At 37.1% G+C, this 23,880-nt stretch overlaps 1 protein-coding gene across 1 annotated transcript in view; it reads left to right on the top strand.

The window, feature by feature from the left end:
* The first annotated feature begins 4,800 nt into the window (after nucleotides 1–4,800).
* Nucleotides 4,801–23,880, top strand: part of LOC150081512 (calcium-activated chloride channel regulator 4-like) — a 34,857-nt gene continuing 15,777 nt past the window's right edge. Inside the window, exons 1-6 of the mRNA XM_090380227.1 lie at nucleotides 4,801–4,899; nucleotides 6,560–6,845; nucleotides 15,647–15,806; nucleotides 16,135–16,273; nucleotides 17,668–17,801; nucleotides 18,302–18,410. Of these exons, the coding sequence (XP_090236353.1) occupies nucleotides 4,801–4,899; nucleotides 6,560–6,845; nucleotides 15,647–15,806; nucleotides 16,135–16,273; nucleotides 17,668–17,801; nucleotides 18,302–18,410 (927 nt within the window). The remainder of the gene's footprint in view (nucleotides 4,900–6,559; nucleotides 6,846–15,646; nucleotides 15,807–16,134; nucleotides 16,274–17,667; nucleotides 17,802–18,301; nucleotides 18,411–23,880) is intronic.

Here is a 23,880-nt window from a genome sequence, read left to right as displayed (position 1 = left end):
ACCAGTTTATTTTATTTCCAATCCGTCGCAGACCGGTAATTTTGTAAATACAAATCTCACGGACAGGTAACAAACAGTTCGCGGACTGGCACTGGTTCGCGGACCACATTCTGAGTGGCACTGCTTTAGATTATTCAAAAGAAGTTCTTCCCGGGAAGTGAGCAATGCATTCTGAAATGGCTGAAAAGGATGAACATGGCCTTACGGAAAATCAAAATTCTTGGGAAAACCTTATCATCACTCTTGTCAAACTATTAACGAATACGATGAATTCTTCCAAAAAGAAATAGCTGCAGCCTTTATTTTTTTAAGTGTTCCTCTAGAGCACAATATAAACAATGCTATAGATTGACACTTACCAACCACCAATTTTGTTTGCCTCAGAGACACGTTTCGAGGACACACGACTGAATACTTCAACACTGCAAAGTGACCACAACAAACTAGTCAATGACAAGCTAGTTAAGTACATGAAGCAAATCCAGGAAAACTTGCATCGTATCTACGACCTGCAGTGTCTTGCTAACAGTATCAAGTCAACTCATTCGCAAGTACATCAGATACCGTTTCAAAGACGAAAAAGATCCTCAACTGTTTAATAGAGTACTAAGGAAATAATAATGTAAACTGTTTTCAAGCTGACAGCCATTTGAAAAGAACCTATGTTAAATCAAACTTTGCAGTGCAGAATTATTTAAAATCCAGCATATTTTATAAAAAGCAACATTTTTTACAATCCGGAAATATTAAGAAAACAATCCGCCAATCGTTCTTATAGACAAATGCGATCATATCAATGAATGCGATCATATCAATGATTGCGATCATATCAATGATTGCGATCATATCAATGATCACATTTGTCTTTAAGAATCAATGCAAAAAAAAGGGTAATAATTCTCACTTTACAAGGTGCTTGCAGTACTATTTTGTCCTTTAAAACAGTTTAAACTGCACAGACAATGAAATGATCTTAATTATCACAATAGAACAAACATGACTGTGCAACGACTCTGGTACTACACTACGTTTAGGCAGAAGGCCTAACTGGTATGATAGCTATTTCAGGACTAACTGGTCCATCTGATGGACCATTAGTCCTGAAATATAATGACACAGTATGATGCGGTGGCGGAAGCACAGAAATCGAATAAATTCAACTTTAACTGGTTCGAGTGTAATGTAGTCACCATACCAAAAATATCTCATGCTGGCAAGATATTTCTAGGATGTGACTGCATTTACGTTGTTGTATTCAAAAATGGACAGAGCCACGATTATTACATCAGGACCGTGTTAACATGGGAGGTCTGGAAGTGGCTGCACACCCCGCACCAGATCTTGGGGGGTTCTTAGGGACACCCTTTCCATGTTTGAGAAAGGCGATAATATGAAGACTTGTTTAGAGGGAGGGGACCCGCTGGAAAAGTCTTGACACGGCCCTGGTAGTAACTGCTTAGAGAGTTTGGTTAAAACCTCAGATTTAAAAGTGCGCAAGAATCTTTTAATTATGCCAAGAGACTGCATTGCTCGAAGAGAAATTTAATAAATTAGATTGAGAAACCGGTATCAGTGGAGAAATGTACGCCAAGTTCCTTGTGACCGTTCATAGAGGAGCCAAAGGAGTCAGCAGTAAGCATCATCAAACGTCTGGGACTACTAGAAAGGAAGCTGCAGAGACACTTTTGTTAACATTAATGAACATATAGTTGAGGACAGACCATTTCGAAATAAATGTTAAGAGCTCTCCAAATACAAATTTTAATTACAGGATATCTAAAGGAATACTAATACGTATTAATACTATTAATACGTATTTCGTAATCTTTTGTGTCGTCAGTGAACAGCTGCGATCAAAAACCATAGTTTAAACATTTTTATAAGTACACATTATATTTGAGATTGTTTTGTTATTTGGAAGCAGAAGAAAAAAACAATAATGAATAAAATTCACTGTTCAATGTTTAATACCGAATTCTAGCTGCTTCTCAGTGTGAATAAAGAATTGTGTGTTGGATACGTACTCAAAAATGTTGCAGTATAAAGAAAAAAAAACAACTCGAGAATTACCTGGAGATCGGCATTTAAGGAATTGGTAGCAGATATTCCAGATGTTGAAGCTGATTGAGCAGAGCGAGGTTTCTCAAACTGGAATGCAATGTGCTATCATCAGCAAAACTATGGAGAGGATTTCCGGTCAATGGAAGAAGGTCATTAATATACAAGCGGAAAAGAGTGGGGGAAAGAACTGAACCTTGGGAGACACCAGCATTAGTGGAGAAGTTAGAAGACAGAGAGCCATCTTCCATAACCCTCAGTGAGCGGTCAGAGAGAAAACTGGATAACCAATTACTAAAAACAGTTGGCAAACCATAAGATGGAAGCTTGTTTAGAAGACCTTTATGCCAAACACGATCAAAGCATGCGATGTCAAGAGCAACTGCTTGTTTTTCACCGAACTTTTCCATTGAATTTGTCCATAAATGGGTAACATACGCCAGAATATCACCAGTGAATCGACGCTGACGGAATCCATACTGGCGATCATTGATCAGACGGAAGATTTCTAAATAGTTTAAGAGTTGGCAGTTAATTGATTTCTCCATTATTTTAGAAAGAGTATAAGTAATTGCAATGGGACGATAACTGGATGGAGGGATTTGTCACCCTTTTTAGGAACTGGCTGGATATGAGCAAATTTCCAAGCAGAAGGAAAAACACCTTTGGAATAAGAAAGTGAAAAAAAAAGGCGGCAAAGAACAGGAGTAAGTTGAGGAGCGCGCGTTTAGAGAACAAGCGGAGAAATACTATCAGGACCTGAAGCTTTCTTAGCATCAAGTTTCGTCAAAATCCTTCTGACATCCTTTTGACGGAAGACCACAGGAGGCATTGAATGGAGCGTACTGGGAATGGTGGGAGATGTTTTACCAAGATCATTAATACATGAGTTGGAAGAAAAATTGGATGCTAGCAGGTCAGCTTTATCCTTGGCTGAAGTGACAATAGAACCATCTGGACAGAGGATGAGCTGGGCAAAAGTTGCAATAGCGTTGGCAAGAGACCAGAATGCTCGGCTATCATTAGGGCAAGAAGCAAGTTTTCTACTCTTAGACTGTTCAAAATCTAATTTGGACTGATTAATAACTGATTTACCATCGTTGCCAGCTTTGGTGTAGGCAGAAAATGAAACTGAAGAATTGAAAACAAGCTAATTGCGATATGAAACATTCTTTTCTTGAACAGCCTTAGCACATTTATTGGAAAACCAAGGTTTAGATAAAGGACGAGATTTTAAAATGGAGTATAAAGGATTCCATTCCTACAAGAATAATTTCACTGACACGATCTGAGCAGAAGTTGACATCAGAAATTTTGAAACAGCAATCCCACCAAGGAAAAGAAGAAAAGAAATCTGGCAGCTCGTCCCATTTTGCATTCTTGTAATGCCAAACAACATGAGGTTGGGAATATCCATGAGATAAGGGCTCCATTGGAGAAGAGACAATCACCAAGTTGTGATCTGAAGTGCCTAAAGGACCACTCACTTCGACAGTGTATTTAGAAGGGTTGTTTGTGAGAAAAAGATCATGTTGGCTGTGGTTAGGATTGTCCGGTATTCTGGTAGGTAAATGAATAGACTGTGCAAGGTCATTAGTAATAGCAAAAGCCTCAGCATCTTGACCAGTTGGGTCTGTGTGACTAGAAAACGGAAGCCAGCTGGAGTTGTGAACATTAAAATCACTAAGGAAAATTACCTCACTGTTAGGAAAGTTGGACTGGAGAAAGTCAAGTTGCAGAGAGAGCAAGTTAAAAAGTTTCAAGTGATTAGTGAAGTTGGGAGAATGGAAGAGACACAGATGAATTTGACAAAATGAGGTAGAGAGATTTTAAGCCAGAGAAGATCGAAAAGCAAAGATTCATTACCAAGTCTCTGACAAAGAATATCGGAACGGACATACCTTTGAAGCTGAAGGAATCATAGAGCGAATAATTTGAGCAACTGAGATGAGCAGTGGTGAATCGACCGATAACTGAGATTCTGTCAGAAAAAGTATGTGGGGTTTGGCAGACTGTAAGTGCAAATGGACATCATTGAGATTAGAATTGAGACCACGTATATTTGTGAAATGAACTACGAAGTGAGTTTATATACTAAAATATTATCAGAGAGATAGCCTTTGTTTAAAAATAAAATAATCACGAGATCATGCGCATGTAATTGAGTAAAACGGAATTTTAGTTTTACACAACAGACGTTTCATGCGTAAAAGTAAATACATAATACTCATATGTATGCATTTTAATAGTATATATTACATTTCGGTGAAAGGAAATTTATTACTTTGTACTAGAAATTTATCAAAAATCATGATCATTGCAAAAGTATCCAAGAAAGCCTTGGGTGAATATGGAAAAGTTTTCAAAACTCATTAGGGTAATGGCGAGTAAGGTTTAAAATACGTCTACATATATCTAATAACAATTTAATATATTATAGTTGCTTCTCTTAATGAAAATTTTCAGTATTCATTCTGCAATACAAAAAAATAAATGAACTTCAAGGAGATATGATGAAACTAAAGGTGCAAATTTCACCTAAGTTGTTTGTTGGAGGTGATAAGTTATCGGTTGCCAGGTTACCTGGTTGACAAGTAAACTGTAAAAAATACAACTGCAATTTTAACACGTACGATAATATTTTCTGCTTTAATACATCGCTTTCATTAAATTTTAACGTGTGTAATCATGAAGTGTCTTTTAATTTTGGCGTGTACATTCTTGTACAAATTTGAAGCCACAATGGTGACTCTGAATAACAACGGTTATGAAGGTGTTGTAGTTACATTCGACAAGACTATCAGCGTTCTTCAGAGGAATGAAGTGCTCAAAGGGGCTGCGGTAAGTACTTCCGGTAGATTTGACAAGATGGCGTCTGACAGTGAAATCATTTTTTCGAGAATATTGACCAAAAGCAACTAGCCGTCCAAATATTACGTTACTGCCCTTATTTTGAAGTATAAGTAACGTTCTTAGTAATTAAATAACTATCACCCAGACTGGTATCGAATCGAAGATGCAAGAATGCACCGATTTCGACACTTTCTGTTGCAATCAGATGATTAAGTTTAAAATAATGAGATATCAAGCCATTTAACTGAAAAATTACCTGAAATGATATTACCCAACAGCGGTAATATCATTTCAGCGGTAGATTTATTTGTTTCATTTTTCGTTCAAAAATTAATGCGAATTTTCAAGATTCAATACACTTTCATTTATTTAGAAATACATAAATAAAGCAGAAAAAAATCAGTTATCTATTAAATATTTTACGTTTTAGTTTCTAAATGCTCCACCCTTTTGTGATGTCTCACGTAAAAATTCATTCGGGTAAGGATTCTACAGATGATAAAGTTCAGACTGAGGAAATACCGTTCCATCTTACCTCGTGGTATGGTAAAAATCACAGTGATTTATTGCCACTGTATTGAACTTTCCTTAAGTTTTGAAATATTCCTTAACATGATCAGAGCAATGTCCAGGACAGGGATTGTTAACCTATGGCACTGATGACAAAGACAGTGTCAGAGACTACCACGAATGGCAGCGCGAGATGATTTTATCGTAACAAGCTCAGATAAGCAAACCGTGTTCTAAGTTAAATTATCTAAATCTATTTCCAATTCCCTCCCACCCCATGTGTATCCGTATTTGACCTGCAACCTCCGAAAGGTTGTCGACCTGTCCCATCCTCCTCAGGACTAATGCGTCCCTTCCAGTCGATTACACTGGATAAACTCTTTTGTTTGCTATTGAAACTGCTTTACATAATTAAACAGTTCGATATAGCAAGTATTATGAGGACAATTTTTTTTTTACTTCATCGTTCTCTTTAAAGTAAAATCAAGATCAACATAATATTGAATAATATCCAATGATCATTTCCCATCCACCGAAGAATCCTTCGGTTTAGATCCTTTTACATGAATATTTCAATTCTACATTGTCCTGGTTGGTTGCCCGGTTGTTGTAGGGTTTTAGGCGTATCAGCATCTTAGGCCATGTTGCGCCGTATAATAACATATCTATATGACTTGGGCATTCAACCTGAGTGCGAATTTGGGATATATTCTACGTTTTTCACAAATACGAATTGCTGTCGATTTCTATTCTGATAGGCGATAACTATTATATATAATCCAAAATGTTATTTTGTTAATCGCAGTCTGAAGTTGTCTCTCAATGGTTGACATGTTTTGCGAATGGCATGAGATGGACAGATCATCTGCATACAGATATAATAAAAAACTCTGTATAAAGACCTCACAAGGTAATTTTCCACGGAGTCCAGTGGCATGAAGGTGTTGAAAAATTCCAAATCTCCACGTAGTATCAGAAGCTTTTTCCACATCACAAATCACCATGACTAGATTATCCTTTCTAATGTCTGCTTTTATGAGGTCGCATATGTCTGATTCTCTAATATTTTGGTGGGGATAGTGCAGTGTACTTTTCACCTGTTGGACAGTAATGGCTATGTTTCTTAATATTTATCTAGGATCTATTTCTTCGGTCATCTCCGAAGTGGTATGTAGCCACAAGATTACGATCATACTTTCGTAACGTCACCTTTTTGATACCAAAATCATGGGACATGCTGGACAGTGATCTTCAAGTAGTGCCGGCGACCTGGGAATTGCACGACTGGGCAGATGTGCTAGTTGGTGCACAGAATGATGCTTTTCGAGATGGACCATTCACCTTCAGAGAAGGAAGGTGCGGTGAGCGTGGTATCCAGATATATCTTCCTCTCGAATTTTTGTCGAGCAGCTTCGAAAATAAAGGTAATTTCTTGTTGCAAATAATTTAATAATACTTTAGTTTTGTATAATGTTTTTATTAAATTTGCAATATGCTTCATTATCTAGAGCGAGAAGGGTAAGCCCTCCGACTAATTTAAACTCGACAAAACTTTTCCATTCAGTCCGTCCTACATGGAATTCAATATAAACTAAATAAACTGTTTCAAAAGTCCACAAAATTAAAAAAAAATTCAATCTCGACAGTTCAGTCCCATTTGCATTTGATATTGGCTTGCAGATAATCACCTGCAACCAACAGACTTGCGAGGTGATGACATTCCGAAAGCAAATTTCAAAAATAATCTTTTAGCAGTTTCACGTATCACTAAATAATGAAAGCTGAAACACATGGCTCAAACATTTTTGTCATATTTGGGTTAATGTATATTTGTGACACACGCTTTTCAATTATGAAATTTAAGTCCAGTTATGTGGACGACAATTTACATTCCATTCTGGGCATTAATTTAGGTGACCAACACCTAATTTATCCCATAAGCGATGGTATCTGGGGGAAAACCAGATACCATCGCTTCATTAAATTCATTTTAAGTCAAGATTATTAACTTTTTGAATTCCTTCGTTATTTTACACACTGTTACTTACATCACATAAAGTATTAGCATCACGTTGTTCAAGCGCTTAATGATTGTATTCACTGTTGAGATGACCAGTTATAAACTCCTCTGACTTAGTTAGTGATCGTACCGGAGTATAAACAGAACATTTTGTTTTCCCATTTTTAATTAACAACGTTACTGTTCAGCGAAATTATGTCACGACAGTCAATAAGGTGTATTGGAGGCCAGTCTCGTGTAGTAGAAGAAATCTTCAGCTTCGTGAATAAGGAAATCCTACACCAGTTTGAAATATTCAACTCAGTCATACACAAATATTTTCTTTACAGAATTCCTTCGGTTTGTGATGTTATTCTTTCAGACCTTTTCCAATCGCAGGCAGGGTTGTATCCATTACACTCTAAAGTCACTGAACCATTCAATGGGTGCTAGCCGATTGATAAACGTTTCTTTAGTTTAGAAAATACTAAAGTGTTTTAGAATTTATTAGAAAATACTAGAGTGGGTTAGAAAATACTAAATGAATTACAGACTTTTATTTGGAAGTATCTGTAGAAAAGGTAAGTAACAGAAATTAATTTGGAAGAGTCGATGAAAATCCTCCATTCGTTTGGTTTATGTTCTCTTCCAAGAGCATCAAGCAGTCCCGAAACTTCATTAGAGTAGCGAAGTTTTTTTTGTGTGTGTGTGCTCTGCCTGTCGTTAGATTTAAATCTCACACAAAATCGTTCAAATTCACTTTGAGCTATAAGATTGAGGTTTATTAGGCTCTGAGCATTCGTATTCTGTATCAGAGTTCATATGGACTGTTTCCACTGGGTTATATGTGCTTTCCTTTTCTAATGACTACAATTTCTGGATTAAAAAGAACAAGTAGTTCATCATTGACTAACTGGTCTAATGGCTGAAGGATAAAATCTGAGTTTGGATACTCAGTTTTTACTGTCTTTCCCTTTCAGTCTCTTTCAAGATGAGATCTGCAAAAATGCAGTCGTTTATACGATGGTTGGTTCCCTCCACACCATGGTAATAGGAAATGGCATGGATACTATAAGTTCAATGGTTAACCGGCTTCTGAGACTCGAAGCACAATTAATTCAGCCTATATGTGGAGCCTATTTCTTGTCCTGATTACCTAATTTGCAGCCAAAATAAAGCTCATATGCTTTCTCATATGTTTCATAAATTTAATTATGTAATCTGGGCACACATAAAAGCATAAAAGCTGTTTGATGAATTAATGCACTGAACGTGACATTTTAAAAGCAAGTTAAACTGCAGTTGACACAAAAATCTATAAAAAGAGCACAAGTTTCATAATATGTAACAATGTTGACTAAAAACTGATAACTGCGACAAATTTATCTGTGTGGCTTGATTTATATATCCATGTGACATGCAGGGAGCAGGAGCAGAACAGTCTCAGAACTTCCAGAACCTGACCACATCAGAAAGGTCTAGAAAACTCCTGACTCCAGAACTTCTCAATCAGCAGTCAAACTAATATAAACAGACAGACCAAAATGCGAAAGCTAAAATATGAAATACCTTGCGAACTGAGAGTACTGTACTAAGAAAAAACAGCTACACGTTCGAAATCAGCGTTAAAAATAGACCAAGCACATTATATTTCTACTGAAAAACTTTTCACTGTCGTTCAGTATATTATGTTAAACAGATTAGAAAGGACAGAGTAATGCACAGAGAATACGGAAAAAATGTAACTGCTATTATTAACTCATTATCAGTTGCTGTTGTTTTTCATTTGTGTTAAGGCAACTATAAGCAATCAGGCATCGGTATATCCTGCCCATAAATTGCGTGTATGTATGGTCGGTTTGCTGGATGAATAAACCTGAGTTTTCCGAAGAAAAACCAACCTATTAACTACTATTGCCCTACTAACTCATTCAAGGTATAAAAAATCCTGTTCGGTGGTAGAACCCATATCTTTTTCAAACAGTGTGGAAGGACAGCGATCGTATCCAATGTGCTAATCGCTTAGACGTTAAGGTAAGGACAACAGAATGATAGTAAAGTTGGATGGCAAAGGGCAGGATAGAAATGTTTTAAAATATTTTGGCTCGCTTATGTGTGGCTCCTTTTTGTAAGGGCAAATAAACATGTGGGCACTGTGCTGAGAAAGGTCATTTATTTAAGGATTGTGATAAGAGAGGTGAGCGTGCATTATGTGTCAATTGTATGAAAAGGGTTAACGATTCTAACCATTCTATAAGAAGTAAGGATTGTGTTGAATACAGGAAAAATTATGAATTTCTTAAGAACAAATATGAGTACAGTGAGTAATGAGGGAAATAAGGCATTAAAAGTAATCCAAGCAAATGGTCAGAAATCTTATGGGGTTGCTTTTCAAATCTCAAAAATTATGCAAGAAAAAGATTGTGACCTTCTCTTGGTACAGCAACCATATGCGTTTAAAGACGAGTTCAGAGGTTATCTAATGGCTATTAGAGTGGCATGTGATGGCTTAGTACTGTCAAGTTACTGTCATTGTGAGGAACTCTGATGTTGTGGTAACAATGACAGGTGAGTTGAATTTTACTCACGGTGTTTGTGTAGGTACAATTGAAGAAATATATTTTATAAAATTGTATTGCCAATTTCGTGATGAACTGCATTCTTATTAACAATATATTATAGACAAAGTATGCGAGATATTAAAGAGAAAAGATGTGGCTATTTGTATTGACTAATAACGCAAGCTCAGCGACATGGGACAGTAGCTGTACCGATAATAGGGGCGAAATGACAGAGGTGATACTGGAGGATCATTTGGTTACAATAAATGATTCTAATCAGTCTGCAACATTTTCATTTACATCATTTGGGAGAATGCCAGATAGATTTAACAATAAGTTTTAACATTCCTGGTGTGATTAAGAAGGGGAAGGTACAAATGAATTGGAGCACTAGTGAACACAGATGTATGTCGTTTGAAATACATGGTATAACACAAGGAAAATATCTTAGACTATCTAAAGAAAGAATTTTTGGACAGGTTTGTAATTTGGACCGTTAATTGGCATAAGTTTGATGATATTAAAAAAAAGATTTAAAAGAGTAGTCTGAATTGGGATGGCAGCCTGGCTGGTGAAAAAGTAGACTTTGTACAAGATCTGCTGTTGTCGACTTCACAGGGTTCCATGAAGAGGACGCGTAAGGTGCCCGTTCTGTTCCTTGGTGGTCTGGTGCCCTATAAATTGCTAGAATAGGAGTGAATAGAGAAAGAAGCTTGTTCCGGAGGACAATGAGATTTAGACAAGAAGATGAGGTACAAGAGATGACGGAAAGGTATACGAATTTGAAAAGAGAGTACTATATTTGTGTTTGATTTAAAAGGCCAAGAGGAGATCTTGCCAAAATTTTGTGTAGATAAAAGGTATTGAGAATCCCTAGGGGGGGGGATTCCATATCAAATAATGTTTGACAAATTAAAATTAGAGAAGGTTACTTATACAATTAAAAGGTCTAACGCTCTTGGAACGCCAAGTTAGATGGAAACAATGGAGGAGATCCTGAATTCGCTGTTTCAGGTAGATGGGAAAGGAGCTAGATACCTTGGATCAGGTGAATATTAGGCAGGAAAATAAAGAGTATGATGGTACGGAATGCGAGTTCTCGATTGCTGAGATGAAAGATGCTGTAAGCCAAGCAAAGAGTAAAAAGGCTCCAGGAGAGGATCTAATAGAAGTAGAGATGGTTAAAAGATTTGTATAGAAAAAATGGAGCGATTTTATTAGATATTTACAATTCTTGTTTAAAGGAGGGCATTTCTCCAGTTGTGTGGGCCTTGATAAAAGTTTTATTAAAAAATTCTGATAAAGACAAGGAGGATCCATGTTCATTCAGTCCTGTGGGCCCTTTTTTGCCAGTGCTTGGTAAAGGGGTCGAAAGAATGTTAAATAAAGGAATTGATGATGTTTATCCGGATAATAAGATGAGTTCAAAATAGCAATATGGTTATAAATGGGGCTGTTCGACTGAGGAAGCTTCAATGGTGGATAATGTACAGATAATACAAATACGTCTTTGGCGTTTTTGTTGACTTTATGGGGGAATTTGACGGACTGTGGTAGGACAGTGTTTTGAGACGTCTTAGACTATCTAAATGTCCTAGAAAGTTATACAATGTGGTTAGAAGCTACTTTAGTGACAGAAGGATGCTGTAACTAAAGTAGTTATTATACGAACAAATATCAGCAGATCATTAAGGAGTTATCTAGAGGAGACTAGCACAGGGATCTATAATTGATCCTTACGCGTGGGTTTATGTTATCGAAAGTAATAGCTAATGCTGATGATATCCTAATGTCGATTTTTGGGAATGCTGGGATTCAAGTAGAAGAAAATGCACCAAGTGAAAGAGAAAATAGAAATTTATACAGGGTGTTTCAGTTAAACGTTTCAGAACTTCTAAGAGAGGTAGGGTACATCCTGACAACTCGAAATCATATAGCAATGTGGGGTCGGAAATACTTTCCTGAAGCGGTGTTGTACACAGAAGCACCATAAAGAAAAGAGACCGTAAGTGAGAAATCGTTTTAATAATACATGAAAAGAAGCAAAAGGTACATGGATTACCGTAGGTACATGGATTATCAAGTAGATAGGTCTAACCGGACCTATCTACTTGGTCTTTCTGCAGCAAGTATTGCCACAACTTTTGAGAGATGAACAGATTTCTGCATCGACGCAACAGACAATGTGGTTCCAACACGATGGAGCCCCTGCCCATTATAGCGGAGATGTTCGTAACTACCTGGATGTCACATTTGGTCAACAGTGGATCGGACGTGGTGGTCCCGTGCGTTGGCCTGCTCGGTCACCCGACCTATCATGTCTTGATTTTTATTTCTGGGGTCATATGAAATCGCTAGTTTATGACACCCCTGTTGACAATGCTGAGGAGCTGGTTGCAAGAATCGCAGTAGCTGCCGAAGAAATTCGAAATTCGCCTGGAGTATTCCAGAATGTTCGGATGTCCATGCGTCGGAGATGTGAGGCGTGCATTGTAGCCCGTGGAAGAAACTTCGAACACTTACTTTAATCCATGTACCTTTTGCTTCTTTTCATGTATTATTAAAACGATTTCTCACTTACGGTCTCTTTTCTTTTTATGGTGCTTCTGTGTACAACACCGCTTCAGGAAAGCATTTCCGACCCCACATTGCTATATGATTTCGAGTTGTCAGGATGTACCCTACCCCTCTTAGAAGTTCTGAAACGTTTAACTGAAACACCCTGTATAGAATAAAACAAAGATGATGATGTTGAAAGGTGCATCAAATGTAGGACGACATCTCACAGTCCGGGTTTTTGGAAGTCCAGTGTCGTATGCCCCTGGGCGTTATTGTAAATGAAAAGCTAGTGAGAGAACAATAGATCGTTAAGGGGGGAGGGCTTCGGATGTACTGTATAAGTGTCTATGTCCATTGCAACCTATGCTCACGGAGCATGGGGGCATCGATTACAGCAATCCTTGGTGAGGAGGTGTATGGTATCAGCACAGAGGTATGCCCTTTTAGGGGTGACTCGGGCCTGCAGGATCATATCCAATGATCCCCTGCAGGTTGTGGCAAGACGAGAGCCCATAGCCCTATGAATTATGAAAGGGGTGTTAGAATATGTGACAAAAACAAATAAGTCTGTTAAAACATACGGGGTCATCGAAAAAGGTGTCCGTGATTTCCCTTTTAATTAACTTCGGAAATATTTGATCGATTGCTGTGATCGTAGCAGTAAACAGTGTGGTAACTCACTAAGTTTTATTTGACACCTCAACAATGCCCTTGGCTGCGCCGTGAGTGTGCGCAGATTGACTCCTACGCGCAACGCCTCGGTCAGTGTCAGTAAGATGGCGACCGTGCAACAGAAAGCGCAATGTGTGTTATGATACACTGAATTTAAATCTGTCATAACAGTGCAACGGCAATACCGTCATACTTAAGACAAGATGCGCCAACAGACCAGACTATAATACGTTGGTTTAATCAGTTTAAGGAAACTGGCAGTGGCCATCTTACTGACACGGATAGGTGTGCGCGTAGGAGTTATTCTGCGCACACTCACAGCGCAGCCAAGGGCATTGTTGAGGTGTCAAATAAAACTTAGTGAGTTACTACACTGTTTACTGCTACGATCACAGCAATCGATCAAATATTTCCGAAGTTAATTGAAAGGGAAATCACGGACACCTTTTTCGATGACCCTGTATAATAAGACAGACTTAAAACGGGAGAAAGAAAGATTTCAAAATGAGGTTTTAAGATTGTGGTAGGCTCCTTGGGCTGGTTCTGTTATTGGTCAGGGTCACTTTTTAATTTCTGCCTAATGTTACAATGGCCATGAAGAACAGAGACTGGCTAGCACTGGTATTATATCCATGAATGAGTGAAACAGCAAGGGGTAAAGAAAAAACTCCATGATTTAGGATTAGTTGAAGGTCCTTATTGTGTAAGTGTGGCAATTGAGCGCTCGCATCACATTCGTGGGAGTGTGATGGGTATGTAGATCTACGGGTTGAGAACTTTGCATGGTTTTTATAGTTATGAGCCTTGTGAGGTTTTTAGTTGTAAAGAGAAGTTTTTCAGATTTGTAAACTTTGTAATCATGGTCTTCTGTAGAAGATGAAGTTGTATGAAGTGTGTATTATTTACTGGAATGTATACAGTGGAAATAGTAATTTACTGATGTAAAATAGAGTCCCAGTGGGATTTTATGTTTATAAAGTTTTATGTATTTGGAGTTTAAAGGAATTTAGAGTTATCGTCATTATCGTATTAATGAGTTAGCTGAGATAGTCGATTTCGGACGCCTCAGGGCAGGGGCGGAAACCCATGTTATGATACCTGTCTGGTGGTGGCATGGTGCTAAGCTAACGTGCCATGCGGACAGGAAAGCAGGTGCCTTGCGGTAGCACAGTTGGTATAATCACTGTCCTCGCCACACCAGGTGGAAAAGACCCTAGTTCGAATGCCGTCAATGATGGGAGGAATTTTTTTGGACCTTTTTCACAATGTGGCGGAGTTAGCCGGTCTCAAGTGAGGGTAGCATGGTTTTTCTTCCGGAAACTCGGGTTTTTCGGACGGCAAACAGCAAATAGATCACAGAACACACGAAATTTACAGACATATAATATACGCAGCGCAATATAATCTAAGTCTCTAATGCATTAAAACTCTACAACAACAACAACAACAACAACAACATTTCTCTTCTTTGTAGGAAGGCGCCTCCGTAGCCAGGTGGGAAGGAGCAGCAGTGCGTAGCACACGCTTCTTGATTAGACCGAGGTTCGAGCCCGTCACCACCAAATACGGAGGATGCGGAAAGGTCAGGGAATGACCACCGCACCGGAGCAATATGGCCTTAGTTGCTAATGCTCCTAAAAACCAAATAACAACAACAACAACTTCTTTGTAGGGGAAAATCTTTGGTTATGGGCGAATTTCTAAGCATCAGAAAAATTTGCCTTAGTGTGAGAACCAGTGGAAAGTTGACTCTTGGTAGTATTACTCTCTTGCTAGAAACCTTATAAATAGTGTTATTTGCAGTTTCACTGTAATATTAAGAAAATACAGTAATAATGTGGAGATTTTATCTTTGGATTGTGTCTTGAGCCGTTTCCATAAGTTAAACGCGATACATTTATTGCCAAGATTTATCTGGTTCTTTAACAGAAACTCCCACCCTCCTTCCAGTCATAAGGGAATGAGAGTTTTTGGCGGAGCAATACTTTAATCATCATATGAATCAAATCGAGGGGTAAAATACCAAAAATGTTCCTTTCACAATTAGAAGGAAAAAAAAACCACGTTGTTGCACAGAGATAAAACATCTAATGGCCTTCCTGTATAATTGAAAAAATATTAATATTTTTCAACTGTAGAAGGCCATTAAATGTTTTGTCATTGGTAAAGGGTTTGAAAGGACGGAATTGCCAAACCGCGTTAATCATGAAGTTCGCATTAGCCAACCACATTAGAAATTTTCTGTTTACGTAAAATAAACGTTTATCCGTTTATTTATTGAGTATTTTTGTACATCCTCGCTATTGCTTATGACAAGGATGTTTGTAAAGTGTTTGATCATTATGGTATTTTTATAATAAGTAATTTAGTGGTAGCTGTTCTTTTGATCCTTACTGTATCCTTTTGAACTGATGGTTTATTTTTATGTATTTAGAGAATATTTTTTTGCACGAATGGGCCCAATATCGTTACGGAGTGTTTAGTGAAGGTGGATTCTACAACGATAGCCGATATCCCCTCTATTACAGTATTCCTGGATCGGACGCTGTTAATATCACCGAATGTGTCAACATGCCTCTCGGTTACACTGCCAGGTACGAGTGAATTTGTAAATGATTTAAGTAAGATACAAATCGGAAATTATTTGAGTCAAAAGATCTAAATATTCAATATCTTGGATTCTAAATAACCAAGTAGCACTGAAGTTGAAAAGCTGCATTTCGTATTAATGTGGTATTTGTAATACGAATTCATTACATATTTATGAAGGCATTCCATAAATTCTGCCTTCATAAATATTAAATTATGAACAAATATGCTTTTGTTGTTCTATTCTTACTACCATCTTACGTGCCAATTTATATATAAGTAGATCCATATTTTCTAGATTACTTTACTAGTGATATTTCGTTTTTCCTTCAGAGATCGCTTTGGAGATCCTTGCAGTTTGGAAGTGGATCGGGATACAAGTAGACCAAAAGGAGAATGTGAACCAGAATACAACCTAAATATCAGTGCAACTGACTTGTCTTCCCTCATGCATCAATACATTTTGCCCAAGGTAAGTGTCCACAGATGTTAATTTTGCGTCTGTAATTCATAAAAAAATCACACTATATTATAATAATTATATAGAGATAATGTTTCTTTCTTCATCTGAACTTCCTAAGGGCTGAATGTCAGATCACGTATCATTGACCACAAGGCATATAGCCATCGTCTAATACACAGGTTCTTAAACTTTTTTTTATCCGCGACCCCTTCTCATAAGACGAAATTATTAGTGACCCCAGGTTCTTTTTCGCGAACTCCGGAGGGGTCGCTATCCACAGTTTAAGAATCCCTGGTCTAATAGGCCAAGTTGTGCTTGTTAGAACTACAAGTAATATATTAAAACAAGTTGACCTAATCCGGCCTACCACCGGGTAAGATTAAAAATACTGTTTTACCTATGGATTTTTTTTTTTTCCCAAAAAGAATACCAAACATACTAACTCCAAACATCTGCGAGCACGCCATCTCAAATATCTATCGATAAAGTCAAATTTTCAAAAATGTTTTTTTACCAAATATAAGTAATTATTTTTAACCAATAAAAGAAAAAAGCCAGTTATTAAAAATAATAATTATCAGTACGTTCATGTGCAGTGCTTGAATTTTAGTTAAGTTTGGTTATTAACAATAGTTTACATTGTAGACGAGTTGTCAAGCGCCCGGGTGCATAAATACACGTGCCTTGCGTGACCGGGGTTCAAGCCCGTGACTGCTAAATACGGCGTTGTTTCTTGTATTCTGTCTATTTTGTGAACTCCTCTGACCGATTGGTCGTCCCGGAGTATAAACAGAATTTATTTTTTTATTACTATATAAAACCTCTTAAGTACTTTCAAGGTAAACTTTCCTTGATGGAAGTTGGGTTCGCCTTGTCTGTAATATTTACAATCCAAGGTTCCAGTTTGACGTTGGGTAGTTTGTTTATTTAATCAGTTAATTACCTTCCCCGGTAATATACTTTTTTATTTATATCACTTCGTTCAATTTTTCTGTCATAAGAATCACGGAAAGTTAGGGGGGAAAAAAGCATACCTGGATTTGATAACGTACTCTCAAAGTAATAAAAATACACATGAAACGTTCTTATCCATTATATTACTGATTCAATATTATCACTGCGTTTTATAATGCCAATTAGTCCTTTGCGCAAACAGGTCAATTACTTAATTTCGTATTTAAGAATTAATTCATTAAATTCTGGTTAATATCATAAACTTGATTCCTTGAAACTTTTCGAATGATATATGATTTATCTTTGTAGCTGCAAAACTCGAGGCTAATATCGTGAAAAAACATATATTCAGGACTGGTTTTGATAATGTGTAATGAATTAGCAAGTCAGCCTTGCAATTATATCGACTACAAGTAAAAAGCTTCTAATTTTCGTGGCTTTTTTTGCAGGCATCAAGTTTCTGCGATGGAGATTATTCTGGTTACCCCCACAATGAAAGGAGTCCCTCCAAACAAAATGTTTTGTGCGGTGAACAAGGAGTTTGGTTTGTGATGCTCAACAGCTCAGACTTTCATAGTGGCAGGTAAGAAAAACGAACGATCAAAGCTATTAACTCAGAAATAGCCGCTTAAATTTTTATACATATGATAATTAAAATCTATTTTTCACGAATGTAAGCATATATGTGGAAGAAAAGAGTGTGACTAAGTCATCCGCACTTTAACAGCTATTGCCTGTAATCCTTATTACACAATTTTTCAAGAATTTTTATTCCTTGCAAAAGGTCTTTCTTTACATGTCTAGTCAAGAGTGAACCGCTACCATTACTTGATAATTGCTAGGATATCAGAAGTATTGAAAAAAAAAAAGAGGGGGAAGGTTCTGTGGGAGAAGTTTTAGTATTTATTGACAGAGTATAACGGTATACAAATTTTGTATGATAATCAATACTGCTTCATTTCTTTTTACAAGCTCATAGCCTAGTCAAAAATTAATAAAATTAGTACTATGGTAAAAATTTCAAATCCTGTCTTTTCAAACCGAAATTCAAACTTTTTTTTCTTTTTTTACCATCATCCTTAGAAACCAAGCTCCACGTGGAAAAGATCAACCTGTAACTATCCGCTATGTTCAAGAAGTATCTCAGAGGATTGTTTTGACCATTGACACATCATCTTACCTGGGCAAAAAGGTGAGTTCTTTAAAAGGGTCATTTATTCATTTCTTCTTAAAAAGAGAGTGTACAGAATATAATAGAGTTTAGATATTGAATCTGTTATTATATTATACGAATGATAAACAGTATGAAATTTATTTTATTAGAACAGAAAGATTCAAATTAAAAGCAAACCTTTTTCTCTAAAGTGTGCCAAATTGTTGGGTACAACATTATGTGTGCGTGTGTTAAGAGCCAAAGCAACTAAGGCTACAAGGAGTCAATATATTCTCTGTCATTCCGTGTATTCTTCGGTCGCTTTGCTGTTTTCTGGACGAGGAGCCCAAATTCCCGTAAGAAAAACGATGAAACCCTTGCCTCAGCCCGATTAACCCAACTACTATTTCCAACGTTTATTAATTTTCAATTTTTATACATAAAAAAATTGCGAACAGCTCTTGCAGTGTTTGTAAATAATAACGAAAACTAAATGCACCTAACAAAATGTATTTTGAAATGCAATTCTTTTGTACAAACACAATAAAGTAAAATAATAATATGTTTAATTAAAATTATTGAAAGTTAACTTTTCTAAGTACGATACCATTTTACACTCATTTAAAGAAGTTGCGAATTTTTAGAAATAAAAAAAGTACGAGGAGCGTTTGAAAAGTTTTTGGCCTGAATATAAAAGGGTAATAGTGTTAAAAATTTCTGTACATAATGCATCACACTTCAAATAGTAATTCACTAAATCTCATGCAGTTTTAATAACATCTTTTTTAATTACAGATCCTGAAGCCAAAAAAAAAATGAATGAAGAAAGATGAACAAAATCAGTCACCACGCAGTCATCTAATATTTGGGGAGAAAAAGCGACTAACGCAAAGGCAATTCATGAGAATATGGTTAAAAAACTAGGGGGGGGGGTGGATGCACCTTCCTATTCCATGGTTAAGAAGTGGGGAGCACAATTTAAACGAGGAAAGAAAAGCCAGGAAGATGACCGACGCTGTGGAAGATTTACAACGTCTATCACACCAGAGGTTGTTGACAGTGTGCATGATTTGGTGACGAGAATGACCGATTAGTAACAGTTCAGTACATTTCCACCGATGTGGACGTCTCATTTGAATGTGTGTGCCACATAATCACAAAGGTTCTTGCTATGAAAAAGGAGTCAGCACGATGGATACCAAAGTTGTTGACGGAAGGTCAAAACTGCACACGATTTATCAAGTCAAGTAAATATTTGTATTGTTTTCAAGCAGATCCACAAAATTTACTAGAAGATTGCGATCATGGATAAGACTCGGGTCCATCCCTTTCAGCAAGAGACAAAGGAGCAATCAAAACAATGGAAACGCAGATCTTCTCCCCCCTTCAAAGAAAGCCAAGTCGATTCCTTCTGCTGACAAGATGATATCAGCGGTTTTTTGGAATGTTGATGCAGTGTTTTTTTATATGAAACCCCCAAACACGAAAGGTATCAAAACCTATAGTACTTAGTACCGTGCATTGGTTGAAGGAGAAGGGGAGGGAGGGGATACCGGAAACTTTGCTCTGGTGACTAAACATGGGTTTCATCATTTCAAGTCTCCAATAAGCAAAGTGGTGGTATTGCTCTGGTTGATGAGAGTCATCTACCACCTAATGTTAGAACACATTAGTATTGTGTTATTAGTGCTATTTTATATTAGTATTGTGTTATTAGTGCTATTTTATATTAGTATTAGCACTAGTAGTAGTACCGTGCATGGGTTGAGAGAAAAGGGGGATGCCGGAAACTTTGCTGTAGAGACTAAACATGTGTTTAACCACTTCAAGCCTCCAATAAGCAAAGTGGTGGTATTGCACCGGAACTGAGGGTCATCTGCCACCTACAGATAGTATTAGTACTAGTAAGTATTGGCATTATATTATATATAGTATTGTGCAGCGTATTATTAGTGTTATTTTATATTAGTAATAGTCACTGCATATATATAAAATTTTCTAAACATGTAGTTCTCGGAGTTGACAATCAACTGTTCCTTGCAGGAAAACTGGTAAAACTTACTGAAGTTTTCTCTTGTAATTATAAATATTTCATTTAATATTATTTATATTTTTCACTGTTTAAGTTTTCAGGTTTTCACAGCTAATTTTCATACAGGAATGCTATCTTGCTAGGATGTTCTGAAATGTAGTCAACAGCTTTCTTTAATAATAATAGTATTTGAATATCATCCAACCGTATAACCAGTTGGCTGGCGGCGATATATCATGGCTTGGGGGATATTTTCATGGACATCACTGGACCCCTCTCATCTTCACTGAACACACCCTCACCTCCAGTTCCTACCTCCGCATTGTTTCGGACCAAGTTTTTCCCTATGTGATGACCATGTATCGAGACGGTATTGGACGCTTTAAACAAACCAACGTATCACAAGACCCGCATTGTACAAGAATGGTTCTAGGATCATGTCCAAGCATTTTTTTGTGCTCCTTGGCCGCCAAATTCCCACAAGATCAACCCCATCGAACATTTGTGGGATGCGATGGAACACAACATTCGCCAGTCTATGCCAATGCCTCGCTCCGTTGCCGACCTTCTGTCCAGCTGGTCCAGGATAAATACGTAAGGGAAGAAATAACACAAATATTTTTGTATTTTAGAAAATGTTTCGCATTAACGATTCGTCCACTTTTCCGACTTTTAAACAAGGACATACTGGGAATACATCCCCTACCCTTTAAAAAGTGTGATGATATTTTTTTTCAGCTTGAGAAGTAATGATATTTTTATTTTCAGTATGTTTTCCCCTCAAATTACTTATTATAATGAGTTTTAAGATTATTATCTCTCCCTGAAATACGTAAGAAAATATTTCAGCTGAACCTGTATACGGTATTTAAAGTCCGGTGTGTAACCTTTCAGAAATCTATAATAATGCAACAATTTAATATAAAAAGTATCAAGGACATTCATGAACAATCCGTTTGTCTCATTTTGATAATCATATGTAATTCGCCCAAAACCACACCATTAGTAACACTATATATCTCCGCATGCAGAGCAGTGGCTGTAAGGTCACACGTTGACAAAATCATCCAAAATCGCACAAATAAAAATGCGAACATCAAAGCGGAATTAACAGTAAATATCAAGATTCATTGGAACCAAACAAATCAACAATTTCATGATTATAAACTCGTTTTCGTTAAATAGATTAGAGTTCGTGAGACACACGAAAAAAAAAAAAAAAAAAAACACATACAAAAGATATTGAACATAAAACATGATGAAAAGATGTGGATGTTTACAATATTTATTATTACAATTACTATCGTAGTTGTTTTAATTATATAATCATATTAAACGAATTAAGGCATTTTAATTACTGATATTCGGGTTATGCGAATTTTGAATTTTATTATTATTACCGAATTAGTCTAGTTTTTCGCAAAAGATTTAAATTAGTGACCTGTTTTTCTGTAGCTGATTGATAGTCATTGTAATTATATTTGAATTAAGTTACAAGTAGAATTCTCGTGAAGACTATTTCGCCAGAACTGTTTGCTAGGGGATTACCATCATTACAGTAACAAGACTATAATGAAGACCTTGGAGGCGTTTGCGTGAAAACATTAAAGACAAATACTCAGTAAAGGAGTCTCGTTCACCCAGGACAACGCGCCTGCTCAAACTCCTCTCATTGCTGCACTGCATGAGTGCGGCTATGAAATCTTGGAGCATCCCCTCATTCATGCATTAAGAATCTGCAAATAAAAGACTAGATGGCAGTGATCGCAGTGTGTATTGATGTAGGATTTATTTAAAGATGTAACAACCATCAAAATTAAAGGGAAGGGTGTTACCTTTTGTAAAGGTGATCATAAACAGCATTTGAATTCTATACAATTGAACCAAATGATGAAGTTACCATCAGCAAATTCTAAATGGGACACATTCAAGGAAATAATCATAGAACTACTAGTCTTTTCATACCAACTAAGAAATACTCTTCAAGACTTAGACCTTTCATACCAACTAAGATATACTGTTCAAGACCTAGACTTACGAGTCTCATTACTTCATCTAACATCCATTTAGGGATGTCAGATGAACTAATGAGACTCGTAGCAGAGAAGAAAAAAATGCATGGGATGCATGTAAATTATCTGGTGATACAGAGGCTTATGATAGATCCAAACTAGTCTGTAATTAAGTCACAGAGGATGTTAGGCAAGCCAAGACAGATTATGAGAAATCTTTCAAGAAGGATGCAAAGAAAAACAGCAAAGGCTTTTTTACTTATATTAACAGTAGAAGAAAAGGATTAAATCACATTGCTCCACTTGATGTCGATGGTTTCACTGTTAAATATTCTGCTGAGGTTGCTGACAGGCTGAATAGGTATTTTGCATCTAAATTCACACGTGAGGAATTCTTTTAGGGAAGGGGATGACAGAAGCTCATCAAACTCTAACAGGGAGCTAAATGATTTTGTGATAATTGATAGGAGGCACCTCCGTAGCCACGTGGGCAGGAGCGGCAGTGCGTAGCACACGCTTCTTGATTAGACCGGGATTCGAGCCCGTGACCACCAAATACGGAGGATGCGGAAAGGTCAGTGAATGACCACCGCATATCCCAGGAGCAATATGGCCTTAGTTGCTAATTCTCCTAAAAACCAAACAACAATAACAACAAACAACGATAATTGATAGGAAATTGGATTTTTTTTTTTTTTTTTTTGATTTGGTAGTTGTTGGCGCATCGGCTTCTGTGGCCATATTGCACCTCCCAAGGTTTTTGCAGTACTTTGATCCAAGCCCGAGGCGCGAATCGAACCCGCGACCTTTGGGTTGCCGGGCAGGTACTTTACCCACTCGGCTAGCCCGGTCGGCCCAGGAAATTGGAAGGGAAATTGTTGAAGTTAAACAAAAAGAATGCACATGGGGTGGATGGATCTATCCAATTATATTAAAGGAGGTTAGCAAACCCTTAGTCATTATTATCAGAGCATCCTCTGACCGTTTGGTCGTCCCGGAGTATAAGCAGAAAATGTATTTATTTATTTATCTCTGGATTCAGGGGAAGTCCCTGTGGACTGAATATATGAGAGTGTATCCCCAATTTACACAAGGGTTTAAAGGGTGACATGAGTAATTACAGACCTGTTGTGATTGAAGTATAACTGCACTCCTGTGCAGTTACACTTCAGTCACAACACGGGTTTGTTAAGGGGAGATATTGTCTGACCAATTTGATTGGATACTACGATATGGTCACAAAGGAACTAGATGCAAAAAATAATTTCTACATAATAAACTTGGACTTCAGGAAAGCTTTTGATACTGTTTCACATAAAAAGAATACTGTAGAAATTGGAACAGTGTGGCATTCAGGGCAAGTTGCTGCTATGGATAAAACGATGGTTGAGTGGGAGAAGACAGAGAGTGGTTATCAATGGACACTGCACTTCAGTGTCCATTAATAACCACTAATGTTATGTTA

Source organism: Mastigoproctus giganteus, chromosome 8, assembly GCF_048544385.1.
Source record: "Mastigoproctus giganteus isolate SK-2022 chromosome 8, ASM4854438v1, whole genome shotgun sequence".
NCBI classification, from domain to species: Eukaryota; Metazoa; Arthropoda; class Arachnida; order Uropygi; family Thelyphonidae; genus Mastigoproctus; species Mastigoproctus giganteus.
The sequence above is the reverse complement of the archived record's forward strand: the minus strand, read 5'-3'. Positions and strand labels throughout refer to the sequence as shown.